We start from the raw sequence: 13,652 nt of genomic DNA, 5'->3' as shown, positions 1-13,652 counted from the left end.
TGTTGGCGCATGAACCTGTATGAGAGTGCCTAAACGTGTAACTGCGTCTTTGTCGCATGATTTATAGTAGTGCATGTCACGCATTAAATGCGCGTGCTTCATCATAAGTTTAATGCGCAATGTTAAAGGTAGCCAAGCAGCCTGGAGTTGCATCTAAGTTTGTTAACAGTATCGCATCCTTGCTTTCATTACACCACTGGAGATGCATTTCAGTTCAATCAAAACGGTATACTAGTAGGTCACCAACCATTGGACAATATAGTGTGCAAAGGGTAGTGGCCGCGTGTGCCAGGCCCAGCCCAGCTTCAGGGCTGGCCTTATGTCAACCAATCAGTTCTGGAATTTGATCTATGACTCGAAAGCTGCAACCCTGTCGGTTTCTTGAAGTGGCAGCGGCCCAGTGGTCGACGTCTCGATCGCAATCTACGTGTTGACTTGCTCTTCAAGCTTCAAGTTCTCCGATGCCCGCAGACGCCCTTCATACTTGCAATTCATGAAGCGTGGAAATCCATACATAGTATGTAAGCGCGCGTTTACGGTACAGCCTTCTATCGATCTGCGTCTATCATGCTGCAATCTGCACCGATAATCCGTTCTTTCTCTTCCTCCCGGTCGTCATGAGCGCGTGCGACGTCTATTCAAAGGCACTTTTCCGTGTTGGACACGGTTATCCTTTGTGGGACCCCGAGCCCACGAAGCACGGCGAAGTTCGCGTCGGAGACGTCGGCTTCCTCGCGGATGGAGCGCTCTTTCGCCTCTTCAATGTTCTTGCTCCTGCGGATGATGCGGTCCAAACAAAGTACGGAGTATATAAAGGCTATGAGCCGTTCAAACGCAAAACCGACTACGGGAATAACAATGAACGCCACATTGGACCGGGTCCGGTATGCAGCAAGACGGTGAAGCATCTCGGAGCATCTGGCTCACTCAGTGTGTAAGTCTTCTTCATTCTTCGACATAAAGTGTTTTGTCGCTCAACAAGTGTACAACACCAGGCAAGGAGCGGGTGCAAGCTTTGAATTCGAGTGCATCGACGAACAAGGAGCGCTTCTGGTCTTGAAAGAAGGAGCTCACCGAAACGTCATGCTTCCGAGCCGACGGCTGGCAAACTATATGAGCCGCAATCTCGCTAAATGGGTCTTATTCGCTCAAGATGACAACGACGTTGCTGTTCAGAAGGAGGCCATCATGTTGGTGACCGGCGTCATCAAAACTACCGAATGGGCTATAGCAGCCTTTGTGCATCATGGACGCTCGGCTAAGGTGGCCTTCGATGCGCAGGCTGCCTCGATAGGCAAAGCTGCCTTTTCACTAACTAGCTCGATGACCGTGAGCACTGCGCCTGAGCAGAAAGTCGGGCCCAGCTCCAGATTTAATACTGGAGATCCTAAATCCCCGAAATCAGGAAAGCAGCAAACTGAAGCGCAGTCAGGAGGGCAAAAACACCAGAAGCAGTCGGGAAAGCAGCGCCCTCAGAAGCAGTCAGAGAAACAGCAGGGAAAACGGCCCATGAAAAACAACAAGCGAAATCAGCAACAGGAAGCTACGCACGACTCTGAAGATGATAACGACGATCAGAATAATGATGACGGTGACCGCAGCGCCAGTCATGTTGTCGAGCCCAAACGTGATCAATGTGTCTTCGTGAATTACTATAAAGTGAAGTATCGCCTAGGATTCTGGCCGAGGGTGCTGAAAGCCGCTGCCGGCGATCCAGACTTGCCTCCAGGACCTGATGATGATCACAATGAAGGCTCTGCCAGTGCTCGCAATGGTGATGACGTTACGGACGAGGACGTTGAAATAGAACATTTCCCGGTCTTTGAGAAGGTCTGTTGTATGATTATCGTCGCAATTATCTCTGAGCTGAACGTTTCATACAGGCATATGACCCAGTGGAGTTCTTGCTGGACTATATTCTTAAAGTGAGTAACTACACGACGTGTTCAGTCTCTCTGGACTGAGATTACGAAGTATTCCGAGGCAAACATGGCAATTGCTCATGACCAGGATATATTGCGGTTATGCCAGGTAAGCTCATTGATCAGCGACGAACGTCCACTAATATGAGAATACAAGCAACACAACACAGAGATACCCAACAATATTCCGGAGTTTCTTGAGATTGTTCGTCCGCTCATCGAGGTTAACGAGGATGGTCGTGAGTCTTCAATCCACAATGTACACGAATTCACCACTTAGTCCAAGTTACCTCTAGTTGGAATACTCTCTCTTGAAGATTTTTCGTTCAATGAAGCCGACGGCACAAATGATCAAGCTATTGCTGTGACCTCCCATGATCCTGCAAAATACGATACGTCCAAGGGTGAGGATGATGTCCACAAGTCGGACGATAAAGTCGAATGGAAAGTCGGAGGATTTGGCGATTCCAGGACCTTGGATGAGCACACGGGCGGCATTTGTGCCTTGGCATATTCTCCAAACGGCCGTTATATTGCCACTGGATCCGAGAATGCTATTGTAACCATCTGGGATGCACAAAGTGGACGTCGTTTGCACACGTGCGAACAGCACATGGATGCAGTCTGCAGCCTTGCATTTTCGCCTGACAGCACCCAGGTCGTCTCCGGCTCCCGGGACGGGACGGCTATTGTGTGGGGAATTGCAGATGGCGCGCTTGTTATAATGCTCCGCGGTCATCAAGGATTCGTCTACTCCGTTTCCTGGTCACCAGACAATAAGACCATCGCCACTGGGTCTGTCGACTTCACAATGCGCCTCTGGGATGCTTCGACAGGCGCTCAACGCTCCATCTCGGACGACCATAGCGGCATCGTCATGCTCGTTGCCTTCTCTCCGGATAGCACGCGCGTCGTCTCCGCTGGCGCTGATTACAGCGCGCGCGTCTGGGATGCGACAAATGGTCAACAGATATCTGTATACGAGGGGCACGAGGGCATCATCTACTCGATGGCGTTTTCGCCTGATAGTCGACGTATCGTGTCGGGTTCGGACGATGGGACGGCACGCATCTGGTATGCTCAATCAGCAGATGAGCTCGTCGCACTGCACAAACACGATGGATCTGTGTGGGCAGTGGCATTCTCCCTAGATTTAAAGAAGGTGCTTAGTGCTGCAAGCGACGGGACGGTCGAAGCGTCCGATTCGTACACCGGAGAGTCCCTGCTGTCGATAGGTGCCGATGGTTCGCTCATCAATATGGCGGCTTTCTCACACGACGGCAAACGTATCTGCGCGAGTCTCGCGGACAACACCATCAAAGTATGGAATGCGGAGACGGGAGCCGAAGTGAGCACCCTCACTGGCCACACAGACAAAGTCAGTCTCCTGCAGTTCGCGCCCAACGGCCAGCAAATAGTATCTGCGTCTGACGACGGTACACTTCGCCTATGGAATGTGTAAGGTGCATGGTTGGGCATCTCGAGGAGAGTAGAGAGAACGATATTCCGGCGTCGGTTGATTGTTACTTCGGTTTCATTGCTCTTCACGCCTCTAATCAATTCGTGTTTGGATGCTTCGGTTCCAATGTTATCGCATGGGTACAGGGTGGGATGAAAAGGCCTATATAGTCTTTATCAGATACCCGGCATATTTTAGAAGTTTTAGGATTCCGGGGAGAGTAGAGTCGGGAAAGGCACTGCATCTGGTGATTACATGTGTTACTGAAACAGCGTTGCGAACTCGTCTACTATGAACTACACTTACGGAAGCACCAACCCGAAAGCGAAAGAATCATTATATTGGGTGTGAGAGACGGGGTTATTCCTTCATCTTCAGCTTCGATATTTGAATCACCGCCGTGCTTCCCGTGATTCATGCACAAGACACGAGCGGCCGGAGACAGCATTTGTGCGGAGGGCTGTGCAGAACAGGTGAGACTCGAGTCAATCAACAAATGCAGCATCTGCGGTCCCGCTCATATCGTAATCGCTCAGAATACGCTGCTCATTGGCAATTGCACGAGGAAGCACAATTTCACCCGTTGACAACCCTCGTCGTTATATACACTAGACTGCCGTCAGGGGGTTGCCAGACGGAGCAATGGAACCGTAATTGATTGTAGGCGCATAAGTATGGTAATGGGCGGCAAAGAATTACCGTGACTTGGGGCCACAATTCACGCACATGAATTCCTGGGTAAATCTTGCTGTAGATTTGGTCAGCGAAGCATGGTTTTCACCTCTTTAGATCCCCCGCGGTGATGATGTGGTGATCATCTGGCGATGTTCTTTGTGTATCTTTGTCTCGAATCTTTGATTCAGAGTCCTCTCAGTCGGAGCGTCAATTTCCGCACGGTTACTCTACTCAACACTCAGTGAGTCTAGTATGGTGCTCTGAAATTTCGTTGACTGCACGCACGTCTCCGTACTTTCGTCTCGTTTGTCCCATCCGCGGACAATGTGCTGCTGTGAGTCGCTTTAAGCGAAGGTTCAATTGAAGGAACAAAGAATTCGTGATCATCTATGAGCAGACGAGATGTGCATGCGATGTCCGTGGGATACCCGCATGAAGCATCAGAAGACCTGTGACATGCATCAACACCTATCAGGTGTGAGCTCTCATCGTCATCGAAAGGAGCTCCTCCCGATGTCGATATCTTGTATGCACAAGAATCGATCAGTTTGAGATGTGATATCTTATGAAACAACTCGAGCGCGGTTTGTTACGGCATCGTTTCAAAGGTGCGGATGAACTGTTCACCACTATCATCGTCCCTACAGTAATGGGGATGTTCGATACGACGCGTCGAAATGATTGTGTTACATTATTTGTCCAGGAGATCCACAGCGGCATACATGTGATTCATGTGCAAGCAAGCGCGTACAACGTAGATACAAGGCAACAGCAATGAGCGTCGTACAGGAGGCAATAACATTTAGTTTCCGACATAATAACGGTTCAGCTACATATCAATCTACGGTAAGGACCTGCCACATTACACGCCGAGCAAAGTGGTGCGAAATCTGGCACGTCCATACCTGCCGGGAAGTTTAAGGGGTCAAATATGCGACGGGCCGTCAGACCGACGCTGGGCCGACAAATGAGGTCGTGCGATAGTTCATGAAGCGATTATATCTAATGGAGCCCGTGTCATCCTCAGAGCGCAGTGGAGGACTCAAAGACGACGGCGCAGAGAAGCCCTTGCGGAAGGCCCTGAAGCCTCGACCGTAGGAGGGTGCCCACAAGGGCTCGTCGTGGTCACTATCAATGCGGGAGGAAGAAAGTCCCGATTCGGGTGATTGAGGAGGCGTGGTCGATGATGAGGGAGCGTAAGGTAAGTAAGAATAGGGGTGGCCTCCCAGGAAGTACGGAGACGGGAGGAATCCGGGAATCACATCCGCCTCGTGGTTACGGTAGTGACGACGCATGTTGGAGTTGACACTGAACAACCGGCCGCATTTGGGGCATTCGTACGCTGATCAAACAATTCATTTTAGACGTTTCGAACATATCAAGTGGATAGACGCACGTCGAGCACCCGTATGTATGTTGATGTGGGTAGCGAGACTGCTGGGCCGGTTGAATCGCTTCGGGCAGTACGGGCATTGGTGCTTCTTGTCGTCCTCACGCCCACGGCCTCGAGGCCGTGGAGCAGACCTTTGGTATGGCGACCACGTAATGAGCGAGCTCAGAGGGTAGGGTACCCCGGTCGCTGTAGACGCCGCAGGACGGACATGTCTGAAGGGGATGGCGGGAAGGTCTAGTGCGGCTATGATTCCGTGCGATGATCGTCCTGCTTGGTCTACGGCAGACATGGCGGAATGGTGAGAACGGTTGTCACCGACGAGAGGAGGCGAGTGAAGATAACGTCGCTGAATGGACGGATCCTCACTGACTTCCGCAACGCGGCGTGCGGAGTACGGGGAAGTTGCGTGTTGACAATTGACAGCGGCAAGAGGACCGGTCTCATCCACCTGCTCGGACCAAGGTAGTCATTCGCGACTTAGCAAATAGGGGTAACTGCGCAGCAAGATGAAGTCTCACCTGAGTAAACAGTGTGGCGTTCACCTTTTCTTCACTGTGTCGGGGTGCAGCGAAGTGTTCTACACAGTACAAGACTTAGTTCGTTCCCAGTACGGCCTTACTGAGCTCCACGTACCAGGCAGAACCTCATGAATGCGAGGGAGAGTAACGTGGCTTGCTTTGTGAGGACTCTGCATGCTTGAGAGAGGCACTATCCACCCAGGCAGTCAAAGTGTGATTGCCAAGGGGCAGTAGAGACTAATAGCGCTCGGGACACCATGACTAAATATCTCATCTGCTGCATTGCCATGAGCAGCATCTTTGCATCACGATGTGTATCACATCTTCAACATGGAAGTCGAAGTCGGACCGGGTCTCTCCGCGCACAGCGCTCAACGAAGCTACATTGAAGAAGCCCGAGAGCGCACAGAAGGAAAGACCCGTACCAAAAAGGCTGAGAGGAACAAGGCCAATAGCTTGTTACATCACGATGAGCTGGTGGACGATACGCTCGATACGAAACGTCGTGCATAGAATTACCTATTCCAGCTGAATCGTTGGCAGCACTAAACCTCTCTGTCCTTGTCGTCAAGTGGACGCGTCTTTGTCTGCTGAGACAGTGGGCGGCATTGGTTGTTCTTCGTTCGGGGCATTCTTACCCGGATGGTACCAATTTCCGAGTATTCCTGCGATGCTGTGCGACTGAACTCGCTGCGGGCGTTTGAGGATCATCTTCGATGGGATAGATGCAGATGAGTTGGCAGACAAAATATTAGCCGTAGCTGGGCGGTGAAGTCTCGCGATGAGCATCATGAGAGAAGTAGGCGCATGGGCGCTCTCCCATGGGGTTCAATCGGAGCCCATGTGTGATACTGGGAGGCTGTTGTCGGAGAACACATGGTGTGCTTTGAAATGTGGCAGGTGGGATCCGTTAGGTTGGAGGGTTCAGTGGACTATACTGGGCAACAGACGCCGGAAGATAACGAGTGCGCAGAGGGTTAGGTACCAGGGAGACTGGTGAGCGCACGTCAGAGCCTGAGAGACAGACCTAGAATGTGTCAGACGCCATGGCATGGCCCGTGCTGGACATGCGGCAGGAAGCAATCCGAGGTTCGCGATCGGTGAACTTGAGTCGGTTCGACAGTTGAATGAGTTGAATTCCGTATTTGTCGTCCAGTCGCAATTGAGTCGACTGCGCCTGATCGCCACAGGATTTTTTGAAATAGCGCAAGATTGGCGAGTCGACCACACACAGTCACGGCTTCACAGACGGTCTCAGGCGGTCTCGCATTCGCACTGCACCTCGCGATCGAGATGATGGGAGCTGTTTACGGGGATTGGCGTCACGGTCACGCCTATTATGATCGATCTCTGCAATCTGTGCGGCACGATCCGTCGGCGTCTGTCAGAATTCGAGCGGAGTTCAAACGTCCAACTCTAGTCAGCGCCGGACGCCCCTCGTCGAGTTAGCTCGCACTTCCGCCGACCACCTCGCCTCAGCTTTCCTCCCGGCATTTGATCAGCCTGATGCCCACCGCCCGAGGAGGTATAGCTCAACGAGTGTTCTTTGAATACGTCAAGTTCGTGGCCCGAACCCCGAGGCAGATTGACGCCGTCTGCAGCGCTCTGTCAGCCCCTTCCATCAGTGGGGACGATCTGTGGCTTGCTGCTAGGCGCGACGTGCTCCTTTTTTTTGTCATGGAGTACCAGCTGCCGGTCCACGACGCGTCTGACACCATACTGCAGCCTGCTGTTGGTGTCTGGGAGGTTGAGGCTCGTGTCCAACACGGACCTCCGCATACACCGGTAACGCTCCTGATGGTCCGATCTTGCATTCCATGCAGAAGGCGGCGGTGAGCGCATGATGGCAATGCAGCGTCGGTCATTTCGGCCACAATACTAGGATTCTTGCATCGGTTGTCGATCCATACCGTGCACTTCGACGGTCAGCGGTCGGCGAGCGATACGCCGTTCAAATTCAGGAGACATCGATGCTCCGGAGGCTAGAAAGTGGTAACTATGGCTCAGCTGTAAGCTTTACCCCACACCGACTTTGGTCCGACCGCGAACGTGACCCCGCAGCCCACCATCCATTTTTGGTTTATTATTATGCGGACAAGCGGATCGACCTCGAGCATATAGCGAGATATCTCGACAATGATCTGCAGTCCAGCCTGACAATAGGCATTGTCTCCTGTCCTACAGATTCCTGGAAGGTCCGCGAAGTTGGCTCCATGGTGACTGAAATATCTCGCCACAAGTCTGGCGCGGCTGATGCTGACATGGGATCCATGATGAACAACAATCATCCTAATGGTTTTAGACAGTCTCCACGAAAATGGAGGTCGGCCTTCTCGTAGCTGCAATGACACATGCTGTTGAGCACATTATGGATCATGCTCCTGCCGGCTGTTGAGGTACGTGGAACAAACTTGGGTTTGTGATGAGACCGCGCCTCATCATGAAGTGCATCGGTAGAAGTCGATGACCTGGACCATGAGAATACCGGGTTGACGAGCTGCTGCGGGCTTTCTTGAACTTGCGAAACGCTGTCCAGTCCGGTGTCTTTCGCAATTGCCCAGCGATGCCCGTCTTTTCGTTCGTATGTCCTTATGCGATGTATTTCCCCATATATTGACCCAAAGGCGAATGTTTATATTCCGTAGACACGCTCGTCGACGAGTACGCAGTATAATGTCAGCACCGTGTGTGCCGGCAACGCCATCGCAGAGACTGAACCCAGGCTGTCTCTCGGCTACTCAAAAGTGCGATTCCCTCGGCAAGTGCACCGGTGCAGGAGTACAGGTCATGGGTCAATGCCGCCCATTAATCAATATGCTTGATAATCCGTTGATCCTGCAGGAACTAATATTTAAAGGCATCGTCTCGTCTGGAAGGAACGTGTCAAGCTGCCGGGCGCCTGTATATTTACGGTGCAACCCCGCCCGCGAACCAGGGATTTCGCAGAGGTTCTCCGCTGATGCCCTAGATGCACGGATGATGACGCCAAGAGCGCCATCGAAATGTATCTCGACGACGCCCGTGCTACGGAGATCGGCTGGGCTACGTCGAAAACACGACGCAAGGATAGCGGTGGGAACAAGCGCCGTTAAAGCGCCCGGGACCTGGACGAACATGTGGTCTGTTGGCAGCTGCACGAGGGGGTCTCCGTGCGCGCAACCGCGTCTGCAGTTGACGTCAGTCATATGACGCCTCCGCGCGCGAATAGAAGGCGCGGCGCAACGGGTGCGTGAACAGAGGCGAGCACGGTGTCGCTGTGATGGCTGGAGACGATCACAGGCGTACGCGACGTTATTCGGGACGATGTCGGAGGGGCGAGCCGCCCGTGCTACTTCGGTCTTGGTCGTGCAGTCGGCCTGGGGCGGCGCCCGCGTTGGGTCCGAGATGCACGGGTGTTATTGAAGAAGATGTGATGAGCTGTTGCGCTCCGCAGCAATAGATGCGATGGAGATGATGAATTCGGTCTTCATAACAGAGCAGAATCGCTCGCCCTTCTGTTCGTGATTGATGCTGAGAGAATCTATTATTCATCTCTGTACAGCCTATGCATAGCGAACGAGAACGGCGAGAGAAGCGGGCGCAGCCTCCATGCTGTATAGCGAGCAGTGCTGAAGCGATGTGTCGGCTCGAGAAACGAAGATTGCCTGCGCAGGCATATCACAGTGGGTGATGCTCGTCTGGACGACCCGTTCCGTCACGATCGCCATGGGCATCCGTTTCGAGGTAAGTCACCGCGCATTGTCGTTCCAAGATATTGGGTCACCATCCCTATGCAAGCACGAGTGCGAAAGCAATGCTGTAACAAGGATCGATAACAGAGCGCTCTACACACGAAATGCTTGGAACTGAGGAGGAATGCTTCCGCATTGGTTCCGCGAGAGCCAAGTTCCCCGTGCGTTGCCACGCCTTCGGCTTCCTATGTCTCCAGCCTCACTCAGCGAGCGCTCTCTATCGGCGACTCAATATCTCGAAAGAAGATCCAGCTTGTTGTAAGCAGGAAAAATCAGCGGGCTCAAAGGCGCGAGTTGCGGTGGGCGAAGGAGAGCGAGGCTGTGGGTGTGTGGGTGAATATGTGGGTTAAGACAATGGATCGAGATCCGGCAGTGGCGCGGCGTCCGCGGCTCTCTTGCGATTGCCGGAGTCACGTGGTGCACCGCGGTTGGAGGGATTTGCGGCTTCGTTTCATCGTCTTCGCTGCAGGCATGCGGCGTGCAGCCAGCTGATCAGTTGAGGTTGACGTCTTGCTCTTATTCGCGACGGGCGGCGGCAACGTGCAGGTTGCGCCCGCCGGTGTCTTATTGTGTGCTCTTGGGATCCGGATATCATCTGTCAGCTCTGGGCAGGCTTCCTTGCTTTTTCATCTCTGGATATCTGGATATCTGTATCCCGCCAAATCAGCATCAACTCGAGGTGCGGGCATGCTTCCTCCTCCAGTGTGCTCATATGTGGACGATTATGAAAAATGGAAGATGACATGGCCCGACGTCTGCGCACGTTACATACTATGCTATGGGCACGCGTCGCGCGGGTATTGTTGCCCCTTCCTGGGATGGTGAGGATTCCCGGGGCTCCACGCTGATCAGCGCGATAACTGGATCCAGTGCAGAAGGCTGCAGCGAGGCAGAGCCGCGTACGTACGCCGTGGTATCGGGCGGCACTAAGCCGTGGTGGTAAGGTTTCGGCAGAGGACAGGGTGCCGCGGGTCTCTAACCTCCCGGGATGGGAGCGACGTGACGGCGAACAGGAGTTGCGAACGTCGCACAAACTCCTACGTGTGCCTCGGGGCCATGCATGCTGAGCTGCCATATACACGCAGGCGTGCCTTCGATTGCAAGCCCGGGCTAGAGGGAGAATATTATCGGCTATCTAGGAACTGGGCCAGAGATTTTCTGCGAGTTAGATCTCCCTTCCATTCTGGGATGCCTAGTATATCCATTTTGGGATAGTCTGGGACGCACGAATAGGAACCGGGGCCGGTGTCCTCGGATGGGCGACTGGGAAAACGCCGATCACGACAATCCTGCGAGAGGGCTTCTCGGTATAGGAGCAGTTGTTCCCGCGCGTATGATGCCCAGATGCGCGATGATGTGCCACAACTCGCGCGTATGCGGCCGGCTAGGCAATCATCGATGGACGAGGCAGGCGAAGCGTCGCATGGAGGATCAGCGTGGCGCGGGCGTGCACGGATGGATCAAAAGGGGGATTGCACGGTGCAAATCAGCGTCGATACCAAGCTGGCACGGGGGCGTGTTCGTGATCCTCCGCCTGGGATGCTGTCATCGTGCCCTTCACCACACGCGCGCGTGATTTATAGCAGCCGCCGCGCGCATTCGCACTTACGCACTCGCCCCGCGGTGCACGGCGTACTAGGACGGTGGGAGTCCGTGGTCGGCGGTCTGCCCGCTTCCACGGGGAAGACCGGATGTGGCGCCGGAGCAAGAGGGACGAGCGGGACCACAGCGGGCGGCGACACGAGGTGGGCTAGGGTTTTCATCTTTCATCTCCTCGGTCCACGGGCGTTCCGCTCACGGCATCGGCGCCAATCCTGCATCTACTTCCAACTTCCGCTTATAGCCTGCTGATCTGTAAATCTCGATTTGGCACCATTCCTGCTGTGCCACAGCTCCTCTATATAAGTATCCCGTCCTGGCAACCATCCTCCTTTCCTGTTATCTACCCCTCCCCCACCCTTCGCCGCGCCACCACACACCCTCGTCCCACCCATGTCCTCTCCCCGCTCTCCCAACGTCAAGCTCCCCAGCATCAATGAATTATTCCCCGGTGAGCCACATTTTCTCATCCTTCCCGTCTATCGTCGTTGAACAAACACATCGATCAGAGCACCTCCTTCCCCCGCCGGCTTCAATGTCGCGCAGGTATTCGCAATCCTCCTCGAAAGCCAGTCCTATTTCTCCGTATGCCGCTGAGCCCGCTGCGAGCTATCCGGTAGGCCGGCTTTCTTCTCTATTTCGACGTTCGCTAATATACTATTACGCACAGCATACCTCCACGAGAATAATTGTGCCCGCTCGAGTCGGATCCGTCAGAGCCCCAAGTCCAGTCCATGCCGAGTATCATGACTCGTCTCGACGCGTCTCAATGAACGCTCACGCCACGCCGCCGCCCGTTGCGCTCGCGAATGACGCCCGAACCAACGGTCGCTGCACCGAGTCCTGCTGCAACCCTGACGCCCGTGCATCCCGCGATGTCGCCGCCATGGCAGCTTCCCACAACAACGCCACATCTCTGCAGGTAGCAGCCCCTTACTCATTTGATGTCCTCCGCCCTAATCCGCTGACTGCTAACCTCGAGAACGTGGCCTCAAGCCACGGCGCTTCCAAGCCGCTGCGCATCCCCGGCGCCGGTGGCTACGCTTATCACCACAATGCCTCCGACGGCTCTGCGGTCGACGCCATCACAAAGTGGCGACACACCTTCCGGGTGCAGCTCCCGCTCGCCTCTCCGATGCTGTCTCCGTCAGAGTCGTTCGCACCACATTTCGTTCGCGCGGACGAGCACGAGGCGCCGCATACGTTCCCTCCGAACTTTTCGGCAAACCAGTATCTTTCCTCGCCCACCACCCCAGGAAGCGCACAGAGCTTGCAACGGCTTACACAGCCGCAGCCTGAAACGAGCGCCGGCTCGGACGAGAAGAGACATTGCTGCCCTCATTGCAACAAGCGCTTCAACCGACCGAGCAGCCTAAACATTCATGTCAATACCCACACGGGAGCAAAGCGTATGCATTTCCGCCTGAATGAGTCATGCTTATGGCTGACCACGCCATTATTTTCAGCATTCGAATGCCGGTACCCCGGATGCCACCGAAGGTTCAACGTTAATTCCAATATGCGCCGCCACTATCGCAACCACCTCAACGGACGGCGCCGTGACGCCGTCGCGCGGCTGCTTCCTCCGTCTCCATCGCCGCCCCGCTCCTCATCGCGGTCACGCTCGCCAGAGTCAGCGTATCAGCCGCCATACCCATATACTCATCCGGCCTACCTGGCGCGCGAGTACGGCCGCTCTGCGTCGTCGTTCTCGGATCCAGAGGAGTACGAGCGGCCGGAATACGTGTACTCGGCGCGCGTATCAGCGTCACAGGTGAAGCACGAGACGTCCGAACCGTTACTCGGCCTGCCCGAGTCAAGCCTGCGCGACGACAGGTGCCGGCTGCGCTCAAACTCGTCGCCGGTTCCGAGGTATGGAAGCGAGCGCGACCGCGTCCGCGCGCAGAACAGCGCCTGCGTTATTCCGGGCTGCCCGTGCGTGCCCCCGCCGATCTCCACTGCGCTCCGCCCGGCATTTGCAGACTACGCACCGACATTGTCCAGGGAGGCCTAGTACCTCGTGAGCGCCGTGCACGAGCTTCTGGCTCTCCATTCATCGCCCGGGTGCTCTTGTTAGGATCATGAACTGTACGATTTTGCAAATCGCGGCGTAATATACCAGAGCTGTCTCGTCAACTGTGATCAGCTGCGAGCGTGACTGTCTCGACCCTCTCCACTCCCAATGAACTCTATCCGCGTGGACTCTGATTCGTTTGTACTGCTGCTCATGTCCGGCATGCCATGATGTCGCTTACGTGCCCATGATTCCCATCGTCTATTCTCGCACAACCGTCGATGCCCTGCTCCGATCATATGGCTCGCTCATGCTGAATGTATCATAACCCGCGATCTATG

At 54.4% G+C, this 13,652-nt stretch overlaps 4 protein-coding genes across 4 annotated transcripts; 3 read left to right on the top strand and 1 right to left on the bottom strand.

Moving 5' to 3' along the window:
• Positions 1 to 509: 509 nt before the first annotated feature.
• On the top strand, positions 510 to 3,729 carry LAESUDRAFT_746581 (WD40 repeat-like protein). Its single transcript, XM_040911421.1, has 6 exons — positions 510 to 934; positions 996 to 1,830; positions 1,884 to 1,925; positions 1,975 to 2,031; positions 2,080 to 2,161; positions 2,219 to 3,729. Exons 1-6 carry the CDS (start codon positions 618 to 620, stop codon positions 3,382 to 3,384), a joined length of 2,499 nt encoding a protein of 832 aa, XP_040770802.1. The 5' UTR covers positions 510 to 617; the 3' UTR covers positions 3,385 to 3,729.
• A 1,598-nt stretch (positions 3,730 to 5,327) lies between these two features.
• LAESUDRAFT_623407 (uncharacterized protein) lies at positions 5,328 to 5,540 on the bottom strand (the record flags this gene model as incomplete). The annotated part of the gene is made up of 2 exons (XM_040903304.1): positions 5,328 to 5,398; positions 5,453 to 5,540. Coding segments are annotated over 2 exons (159 nt in total), but the record flags the coding sequence as incomplete, so codon positions are not given.
• Positions 5,541 to 8,438: 2,898 nt separating this feature from the next.
• LAESUDRAFT_38718 (uncharacterized protein) lies at positions 8,439 to 9,452 on the top strand. Its single transcript, XM_040902276.1, has 2 exons — positions 8,439 to 8,548; positions 8,613 to 9,452. Exon 2 carries the CDS (start codon positions 8,641 to 8,643, stop codon positions 9,154 to 9,156), a length of 516 nt encoding a protein of 171 aa, XP_040770800.1. The 5' UTR covers positions 8,439 to 8,548; positions 8,613 to 8,640; the 3' UTR covers positions 9,157 to 9,452.
• A 2,238-nt stretch (positions 9,453 to 11,690) lies between these two features.
• On the top strand, positions 11,691 to 13,311 carry LAESUDRAFT_754274 (uncharacterized protein; the record flags this gene model as incomplete). Its single annotated transcript, XM_040911866.1, has 4 exons — positions 11,691 to 11,748; positions 11,807 to 11,913; positions 11,968 to 12,706; positions 12,764 to 13,311. The coding sequence occupies 4 exons, from the start codon at positions 11,691 to 11,693 to the stop codon at positions 13,309 to 13,311; spliced, it is 1,452 nt and encodes a 483-aa protein (XP_040770799.1).
• Positions 13,312 to 13,652: the final 341 nt, after the last annotated feature.

Source organism: Laetiporus sulphureus (genome assembly GCF_001632365.1).
Source record: "Laetiporus sulphureus 93-53 unplaced genomic scaffold LAESUscaffold_1, whole genome shotgun sequence".
Classification (NCBI taxonomy): Eukaryota; Fungi; Basidiomycota; class Agaricomycetes; order Polyporales; family Laetiporaceae; genus Laetiporus; species Laetiporus sulphureus.
This window is presented reverse-complemented; position numbering and strand designations above follow the sequence as displayed.

What these genes read in the sequence shown, in the direction of transcription:
- LAESUDRAFT_746581 (XM_040911421.1), top strand. Translation starts at nt 618, where the DNA reads ATGAGCGCGTGCGACGTCTATTCAAAGGCACTTTTCCGTGTTGGACAC. An exon ending in GCATCTGGCTCACTCAGTGT is followed by an intron (nt 935 to 995) that starts GTAAGTCTTCTT and finishes GTACAACACCAG; the next exon opens with GCAAGGAGCGGGTGCAAGCT. An exon ending in ATATATTGCGGTTATGCCAG is followed by an intron (nt 2,032 to 2,079) that starts GTAAGCTCATTG and finishes TGAGAATACAAG; the next exon opens with CAACACAACACAGAGATACC.
- LAESUDRAFT_38718 (XM_040902276.1), top strand. Translation starts at nt 8,641, where the DNA reads ATGTCAGCACCGTGTGTGCCGGCAACGCCATCGCAGAGACTGAACCCA.